At 37.5% G+C, this 10174-nt stretch overlaps 1 protein-coding gene across 1 annotated transcript in view; it reads right to left on the bottom strand.

Annotated features, from left to right (window-relative positions):
- LOC148950117 (actin-binding LIM protein 2-like) overlaps nt 1-9183 on the bottom strand; it is a 60146-nt gene extending 50963 nt beyond the window's left edge. The window contains exon 1 of the mRNA XM_089091783.1: nt 9039-9183. Within this exon, the coding sequence (XP_088947909.1) occupies nt 9039-9183 (145 nt within the window). The remainder of the gene's footprint in view (nt 1-9038) is intronic.
- Between the last annotated feature and the right edge of the window lie 991 nt (nt 9184-10174).

Genomic DNA, 10174 nt, shown 5'->3' with positions numbered 1-10174 from the left:
ATATTTTTGAGGAGAAACTCCCCACAACGCTCAGGGCAAGGGTTTTAAAGTTGTACCCTTGGGATTTATAAGATTTTGTAGAAGGCGTTGCTGTAGAGAACTTCAAAACAGGCTCATTCGATTGGACATTAAAGGGCTGAGTGCCTTTTTAATAGTCGTAAGTGATTGGAGTGCAACTAGCCCCCACGCCCATCATTTCCCCAAACCCATCCAACCAAAATTTTGAGAAAGCCATTTTGTTCAGCGTAGTTGATTTCCAGATAGAAAATATATTTTTGAGGAGGACACTCACCCACAACCCTCAGGGCAAGGGTTTTAAGTTATACCCTGGGGACATATAAGGTTTTTATAGAAGGCGTTGTCGTAGAAACTTCAAAAAGGCTCATTCGATTGGACATTCAAGGGCTTGTGCCACTCCTTAATAGTCGAAAGTGATTTGGAGATGCTAGCGGCAACCCCCCTCTCCGCCCCATTCATTCCCCAAAAACACATCCAATCAAAATTTTGAGATAGCTATTTTGTTCAGCGTTGTTGAAAGTTTAACATGGAAATCATGTTTTTGAGGAGGACAGCCCCTCCCCCCACAGCCCTCAGGGCAAGGGTTGTAAGTTGGCGCCCCTGGGGGCATATAAGGTTTTTTTAGAAGGCGCTGTCGTAGAAACTCCAAAACATGGCTCAATTCGATTGGAAATTCAAAGCGCTTTGCGCCCTTTTTAATAGTCAACAGTGATTGGAAGGCAACTAACACCCTTTTCGCGCCTACCTACTTCCCAAAACACATCCAATCAAAATTTTAGATAGCCATTTTGTTCAGCATAGTTAATTTCCAGTTAGAAATTATGTTTTTGAGGAGGACAATCCCCACAGCCCTCAGGGCAAGGGTTGTAAGTTATGCACTGGGGGCATATAAGATTTTATAGAAAGCATTGTTGTAGAAACTTCAAAAAAGGCTCATTTGATTGAAAATCCAAAGCCGCTTTAGTGCCCTTTTTAATAGTTGAAATGATTGGAGGGCAACTAAACCCCCTCTCATGCCCACCTTTTCCCCAAACACATCCAATCAAAATTTTGAGATAGCTATTTTGTTCAACATAGTTGAAAGTCCTGAAAATTTAGAGTCTTTGAGCGATGACAGCCTCTCCCCCCCCAAAGCCGTCAGGGCAAGTGTTATAAGTTATGCCCTGGGGGCATATAAGGTTTTCATAGAAAGTGCTGTCATAGAAACTTCAAAAGGGGCTCATTTGACTGGAAATTGAAATGGCTAGTGCCCTTTTTGATATTCGAAAGTGATTGGAGAGGCAACTAACACCCCTTCAAAACCCACCATTTCCCCAAAAACATCCAATAAAAATTTTGAGATAGCCATTTTGTTCCACGCAGTTTAAAGTTCAGGAAATTATACCTTTTGAGCAGAACACCCCCCCCCCCTCACAGTACTCAAGGCAAGGGTTATGCCCTGGGGGCATGTGTTAGTGCCCTGGGGGCATAAAAGGTTTTGATAGAAAGCGATTGCTGCACAAACTTTAAAGAGGGCCAATTCCATTAGAAATAGAAATGGCTAGTGGTCTTTTTAATAGTCAAAGGTAACTGGAGGGCAACTCAACCCTCCCCTCACACCCACTATTTTCCCAAACACATAAAATCAAAATTTTGAGATAGCTCACTTTTTCAACATGAGTTTGAAAGTTCTGGAAATTTCAGTGTCTGCGAGGCTGACAACTCCCCTGCCAGCCCTCTCAGGGCAAGCAAGTTGTAAGTTATGGCCCTTGGGGCATATGAGGTTTCTACCGAAAGCATTGTTGTAAACTTCAAAAGGTCTCATTGGATTGGAAACTGATTGAAAACTGGATGTGTTAATGCTAATTATTAGAGATTTTTTGTCATTTTGCTGAAAATGATTCAAGAAGTCAACTTACAAATTATTCCATCACAAACAAGGTAAACAACACCTTAGATTTTCATCATCAAAACAGTGCATTGTCCCCAAGCTCCAATGAATATTGAAGGACATAAACCGGCAAACCATAAAGCTTGCCGGTTTATTTGACATAAACCCGAGTTCAGAAATTGTACCTGACCCCAATATCACCTCTATTCAACCTAATTATAATCCTGTCCTTGAGAACTCAATCAGAGATGCCCGAATTTGTTTTGAAAGTACTGAAGTGATTCTGACTAATAATAAGGACTTCTCTGCTAATAATCGCAAATGTGCTAATATAATTTTAGCAGGTATTTGCAAATTAGATGATAAATGTCATTTTGAACATGATCGTGCTCCAAGCAAGCTGCAGGAAAAAAGTATTCCTGATAATAGTGTTATAAAAAATTGCAAGTTTTTTAAGCAAGGAAATTGTAAATTAGGTTCAAAGTGCCCCTATAATCATGGATATATTACCCGTAACTTCAAAAAACAAAATGAAACTAGCCCAAGAGTTTGTTCTCAATTTTTTTATAACAAGTGCGACCAAAAGAAGTGCTCGTTATTGCAGTTATGTCGTTTTTACCTCACTGGCAAGTGTACGAAAAAAAGTGTAATTTTGACCATGTTCCTTTATGTAAGTTAGCATCAAGTGGGTGTTGTTTCGGGTGTGATAGCCTGCATATTTATTTCCCTCCTTCCTTTTTACGAAATAGATCAAGCCGCAATCTAAAAACAAGTGCACAAACTTGGGCAGTCCCAGCTGTTACCAGTCAAGGTAGCAAGGTAACCCAACGTTTTTAAGGGCGACGCCTAACGTATTCACGACCCCCCCCCCCTCCTCCCCTAGTTCGAGTTCCATTCGACTTTCAGTCTTATCCCCCTACATACCCGATACAGTGCAGTATACCTGAGGAATCCATCCCTCAAAACAATCCTCCGCCCCAAGTACTTACGCGTGTCCTGTCAGTCCAACCCCCACACTCACGTTCCTCCAATCGGCCCCTCCCCCACCCCCCCTCTCACTCATTTTCCTCCCAAAAATCCACTTCCTTTCGACTCCGTTCTTCTCCGTGCGTCCAAGAAGTTGCCGACCGGTTCTGGACTCCACCCGTTATTTGCCGAAATAAACCCAACCCCTCCCCTCTCAGACACCCCCCACCCTACTTCTCTCCCTCAGCATCATCTTGCCCCCCCCCCCAACTCCCATATAAAGATGACTCCCAATTTGACTTACTCTTAAGTCAGTAGAAAATCTTTCGCTGTCCCCTCGCACATTATCCCTCCTGGCTACTCGATTAGTATGATACAGGCCTAAGAGTAAGCTGGCAGAATAATCCACAATTAACACATCCGAACAAAGTTCCTATAAATTCAAGTACTGAGACGAATTCCACCGTAGCTCCATTCGAAATTAATAATATCCCCATAATTTGTTTGCTGTCCTCCTTTTCTCTCAAGCCCGGTCCAGTCCCGTCTTTTAATAATGCCTCAAAACCACACCCTTACCCACAGCATCCTTCTCATAAACTTCAACCCCAAATAACTCCCTCCCGAATTGAAAAAAAAATTCCAATACCCAAATCGGTTTAAATTTCCAACTTTCCTACTTACCAATGCTGAGAGCCTGAATTTTGACAAAATTACAGAACTCGAGGGTATCTCTGAAATTCATAAAATTAATATTATTGCTGTGACAGAGGTTCAGTCCCAGAACCCAGATTTTCTAAAAATTAGCAATTATACTCAGTTTATAAAACTTCGCCCTCCCAATCACCCTCTCGGGAAAAAAGGGGGTGGTATATTATTTTTTGTCCAAGATAACCTCCAACCCAAACTCATCCCCACCCCCAACTTATCAGAGTACGTTCAAATTCTATGGCTGAGCCTTTAACTAAAAGTACTTTCCTGCCCTTTCAATTTAATTGTAACCGCCGTCTTTTATCATTCCCCTAACCAAAGTATTGACCAGAAATGCAAATTTATCCAACAATTTCTTATAAGTGCTGACTTTGTGTTATCAAAGTATCCGAACGCTGGTATTTGCTTACTTGGCGATGCGAATGACCTGAGAATAGACTCTATCTGTAACTCTCTTAATATTAAACAACTGGTTAAAATATCTACAACAAAAGGTAACACCTCTCTGGATGTTATTTGTTCCAACATGAGTAAGTATTACAACTCCCCGCAAGCACTGCCACCACTAGGAGGCAGTTACCACTATTGTCTTCTTTTTCTCCCTCTTCAGCCATTGAACATTCCTTTACTACCTCCATTGGGGTTTGCCGTCCCCTCAGTGACACAGGACTTTTTTCTTTTGGATCATGGCTGACCAGTGAAAGTTGGTCAGACCTTTATAATTCTAATAACCTTGATGACAAAATTATTATTTTTCACAAAAAACTAATTGATTCCTACTCATTATGTTTCCCAGAAAAAAAAATCAGAAAGTGCTCTAGTGATAAACCTTACATAAATAATCACATAAAAATATTAATCCGCATGAAAATAAGCTTAATTAAGAGGGGTAATTTAGCTGAAGCAAATAAGTTTAGAAAGGAATTAAAAAGTCAAATTAGAAAAGCTGCCCGAGCCTATTATAAAAATAAAATAAAATATTTGCGCCATGATAAACCAAGGAACTGGTACTCTGAAATTAAAAAACTTACCGACAAGAGTCAAGAACAACTAAATTTTAATATAAATGAACCTCCAAAGACCACAGCTAATAACCTCAATAAGTTTCTGGCTTCTATTGTCCACAGTCTCCCATCACTATCTTACGAATTTCCAGATATTCCTGTTCCTTTTTCACTCCCACATATTTCTCCACTTGATGTTGTAAAAAAAATTGAAAAACTAAAACGATCAAGCATTTGCCCTTTAGATATTCCTGTTCCTCTGTTAAAGCTTTCAGTGATTACCTCTCAAAACCCCTATCCACCCTGTTCAATGAAATTACCGAATCTGGACAGTTCCCTCAATATTGGAAACAAGGTTTTATAACCCCAATCAAAAAGCAAAATTGGAAGCCTGGCTTTGATGGCATTCATCCTATTACCCTCACCTCAATTTTTTCAAAATTGTATGAAAATTTTCTCACAGACTGGCATAAGATGAAAGTCCTCCCCCTCATTGATCTTAGACATTTTGGTAATCTTAAATCCACGTCAACCTCTCATTACCTGATCCATCTTGTTGATACCATGTGTAAACTACTTGAAAAACCTAACACTTGGCTTAATCTAATTTCTATTGATCTTCAAAATGCTTTTGATTTGATTAACCACAATTTACTCAAAGATAAACTTATAAATGAATTCCACATTGAAACTTTCCTTGTTAAGTTCGTTGCCTCTTTTCTTTCTAATAGATCCCAAGCAGTTAAATATCTAAATTGTTTCTCGGATCTCCTCCCCATATTTAATGAAATTCCTCAGGGGACTATTCTAGGCCCTCTCCTTTTTTCTCTTATGATTAACAGCCTTTCAACCCTTTATAACAATAGATGGAAATTTGTCGATGACTTGACAGTTTTAGAGATATGTCATAAAAACATCTTTAGCAACCCAATGGGCATACTCCAAGATATTGCCTGTGAGGCCTTGTCCCTTGACATGACAGTTAACCCTTCTAAATACGCAATACTCTCAGTAACTTTCCTGAAATTCCCTCCCCTTTTTCGTGCTCCTATTCCTCCTGAAACCTCGATGTCACATCCCTTAAACTCCTAGGTGTTACAATTTCTTTCAATTTGAAATAGAATGCCTATATAAATAATATCCTAAGACAAGCAAACTCCTCGTTTTCCCTCCTTAAACTTTTAAATAAATTCAGTTGCCCCCAATCACATTTACTGCAAGTATACATTTCTTTTGTGCGTCCCATATTAGAGTACGCTTGTCCTGTGTGGCACCCTGGCCTCTCTAATGAAGCAACACAAAAAATTGAAAATGTCCAAAAGAGAGCTCTAAGAATTATTTTTAAAGAGGGCATGATACCATATTTGCATTTGTTAAATATTTCAAACCTAGAGACCCTCGAGAGACGAAGAACTAATTTGTGCCTCCGTTTTGGTAAGTTGGCACTTTTGAACCCCGGTACTGCGTCCTTTTTCCCTGATTACCATGTACCTGATAGAAATCGTCCTCCACGAACTGTGTCCCAGCCTATCCCCACCTTATCTCCCATTCTTTGTACTACCTTGCGGTATAAGAAATCTTTTATCCCTTTTTTTACTGACATAATAAATAGTGGTTAATTTGTAAATAAATTTTGTCTTTTCTTTTATATAATAAAAGAAACAGCTCGTTTTTCTTTATACTCTTTTTTTTCCCTATCCCCTTTTTATGTTGTTTTTTAAACATTTGTTAATGTGTATATTATTTATTTTTTTAGTTTTATCTTTTTAACTAGTTGCCATTTTGCAGTTTTTAATATAAGTGACAAAGGAATCATATAGCATTCCGATGCCTTTATGTCTCGCTTTTTTTTGTGTATATTCGCTTATTCCCCCTCCCCCCTTCCTTTTTTTATGTCCGTTCTAATTCTTTTTCCGATTCGTATTTATGTAAGTTTAGTTTGACCAGTTTTTATCTTTTTAACTTTTTCGCCAACGCACTGTCTGCACTGTCGATGGATTTCTATTAACTATGATAATGGTATTGTAAACACAATGAATTTGTTCAAGGGAATCCGAGCTTAGCAAACCGACTGCCAAGACCATAGCCCGACATTAAAGAAAGAGCTTTGTAATAGTCCATCCCATGACCCAATTATCTTGGTTGGAGAGTAAAACCACAGCAATCAATATCTGAAATTTTTTTTTTTTTATTACCCATCTCCTTGTTGTTGAATGGGTCGAAAATAACATGTAATTACAGCCAAACTTTTGTTATTGCTAGAGGGCACTTCTTAGTGTTAACTAACAGAGTTCCAAATACGAATTGTTTACAGAGACATACTGAAAATGCTTTATATTATATTGATGAAGGTGTTCATGGGCGGTTTTTTGTTCAAGAACACGTAGGAGGGGAACATTTGAATAAGCAGCTCTTGATGTTTAAACAAAGGACGCTTAAGGACATATACAAGAGCCCAAGGGCAAAACCAGGTGAATTGTCTGTAAAAACAACACAATTCATCCCTCTGACAGTTCCAGCGTTCTTATCACTGATTATATTCTGTTTCAAGGGAAGTATATCTCTCAGATTATCATTGAGATGAATCATTTCCTTGTGAATGGGTGAGCTAAAATAAATCTTGCTGTGTTCCATTGAATAATTAAATTCGAACTAACCTTTCTTACGAACAGAAATTTTTATATTGATTGTACGATACAAGTCAGTCATACTACCTTTTTTGTATTTATTTGTATTTCAGACTTTTATTAAATTGTTGGTATTTCAGTGTGACATAGGGATGCTCACTAGATTTAAGTGCTTCTACCCATTCATATTCAACAAAGAGTTCTTATCTCATACGTACGATCTTTTCTCAGGATATCATATGTATTTTTGAGTAAACAATTTACAAGAGGAACTTCATACTTTCAATCGTCAAATTTGATGGTGGGGGAGAGTTTTGTACAAAAACCACTCTTTTTATTCAAATTGTTGTTGAGAGGGTCAGAGACGTTGCACATAAACGTCATATAGAAATCATTGGGCATTATATACGTCCTCAGCAGATATCTGCAAATGAAAATCAGAGTTGTATCATAGCCAACGAACAAGCAACTGTCTCTTTCCCCTCCGAGTACGAGTCTTTAATATCTTTTTAATCTGATACATTCCAGTGTTTGTAGCTTTTTTTAATTCATAATCACAAAAACCACCTAAAGTCTCATCATCTTTCATGTCACATAGATGATACGCTATGGGTGTACTGTCTAAGAGTCTGGAGATTTTAAAAAGCTCAGTGGACCATAAGCAGTTACCCTTTTTTAATTTTTTTTTTGATTGATTTGAACAGTATCACCAGGATTGAATTTCCTCTTTTTCTTCACTTCCTTCCCACCACCATTATTGGAATATTGTTTAAGAAAAGTGTCAAGTGCAGTGTCACCACTCCCTTGATAAGCTTCCATTGGGGTAGAGTTGGACAGATATCATTGAGGACTTTGATTATAATGTAACATGATTTTATACAAATCTTGAATAAAAGCAGTAGTATTTTTCTATATCCAATATTTTGAAATTAACACTCATGGTTCTTATCAATCGTTTAGCAAATGTGGATAATATTGGATTATGCCTGTGATAGAGCATTGTAGTATATTTCAATAGAACCTTCTTTACATGAGGATTAACACATTTACTACCCCAATCCGTATGAATCTTCTTAAAACAATCCTGTTCAAGGATGATTTCAAGAGCTTTAGAAACTTCATCGCCTCTCTTTGACCGAAATGGAATGGGATATACATTGTAACTAAAAATACTGATTGCATCTAGAATGCACTTGTATGGTTCTTTGTGACACCATTGAATCTCATCAATAGTCAAAAGATCTACTTGTAATATTCGCAATGGGGAAAAGGCTTTAGTTTTTCGATAGGGACTACCACGTTATCTATGATTACGAGGTAGAGTGTAACTTGATTCATTCTGTAAATAGTCGACCGCTAGCTTCCTCTCAAGTTCTGTCAATTGAGCAAGTGTGGTAGGTGAACTTAAACTTCCCTCTTTTCTAATTTTCTCATATACCTGTTTCAATGTTTTAACTATTTTGAACGTAAACACGTAGTGAAGTGTCCTCTGCCCACTTCCTTACTAACAGGTGATGGTGAGGGAGATGCAGTGATATTAAGACACCTTCACTTGATTCCACCCACCACTCTTGTCAAACCATTTCCACTTGGCGTGTTAGTATTTTCCGAAAATAATTTAAAATATCTTTTGATATTTGACTAAATTCCATTAATCGTTTTAAAAAATTTTCTTGCCAATAAGAATTTTGGGGAAGTTTGATGAGTTAATAAATTTATCCAAAACACTGTTAAATGATACAAGTCTTAAGATTTATGACCAAATCTGATAATAAATCAAATAGAATCTAGTCCTGGCATGGATTATAACTGCATTCCCATTAGCATCAATTTGAGCATGTTTACTTTCAGGGAGATCAGTCATGAGTCTTTTACACTTCTCACAATAGGAATGTGGCATTAAATCAGCAACATTTGTCAAAACTTTAGACAAATATTCTTCTTCATTTGGTGTTGCTGTTGTTGGTGATGGTGTAGAGTTTTGAGTCATTTTCTTTTTGTGATCAATGACATTTACATTGAGTAGTCTTTTGCGATAGAGTTTATGTTTGTCGACTCGTTGAAATGCATTTTGAAGCAAAATTGATTATTCATCGTCGGCAATTGTTTTATTGTTAATGATTTTATTGAGATTTTAATCAAAATATACCTTTGGGGAAAGGGCGTGTTCAATTGAAGTAAATTTGTAGGGCTTAGCCATCTAGACAAAACTGTTTACAAGTTCTATAATGATCGGGAGTAAAAGTATAAAGAAGTTGCCACCCGCTTGAAAAAGTTGTTTTCTTTTAAAATTATTTCCTTTGTTTTTGCTTGCTGCTGCTAAGGCACATACAAGTGAGCGATGTTGCTTTGTTGGCTGCTTAACACCTAGTGACAGTTGAACTTTGCCTTCAGTTAAATTTAAACAAAGTTCCGAGATAAAATTAATCGAATCTCTGACAACATTGTATTTGAGTATGGTCTTCCTGAGCCGTGGATTGAACTACCTAGATAGGTGTTTAAATGTCAATGTTTATGTAGTTTCTTCAGTGTCATGATTGCAACTAGCGACCTTTTATACAATTCATTGTCAGATATATAGTAATTTCACTGTAAAAAATATCAGTGACTACACATAAATTGTCGGGTGTCTTCTGATTCAAGTCCAGTAGAATATAACGATAGGAATTATTGGTAGCCTGATTGTAGGACGAGAGTAGAAATTTCGGTTCACCCGGATAGACCTGTCTGTTTAAAGTTAGGAGGGAAATGGAATCACAAACAACCCCGTGGATAATATAGTAGGTACAATTCAAAGCAAGTGTTCTCATACACTTGCTATGATGAAAAAGATTGTGCAGAATTAGGATTACGGAGATCCGTTGATGATTAGATCGGACAATTAACAATTGTATCATATCCTGGGACAGTTCTTCAATGGATTCAGCTAAATTATCAGGGATCAGCCAAGATTTTGGTTCAATACTATTAAAAATGCCAAG

The sequence above is a fragment of the Artemia sp. Qi Xiang Cuo genome, chromosome 7, assembly GCF_049724085.1.
Source record: "Artemia sp. Qi Xiang Cuo chromosome 7, ASM4972408v1, whole genome shotgun sequence".
Taxonomy (NCBI): domain Eukaryota; kingdom Metazoa; phylum Arthropoda; class Branchiopoda; order Anostraca; family Artemiidae; genus Artemia; species Artemia sp. Qi Xiang Cuo.
This window is presented reverse-complemented; position numbering and strand designations above follow the sequence as displayed.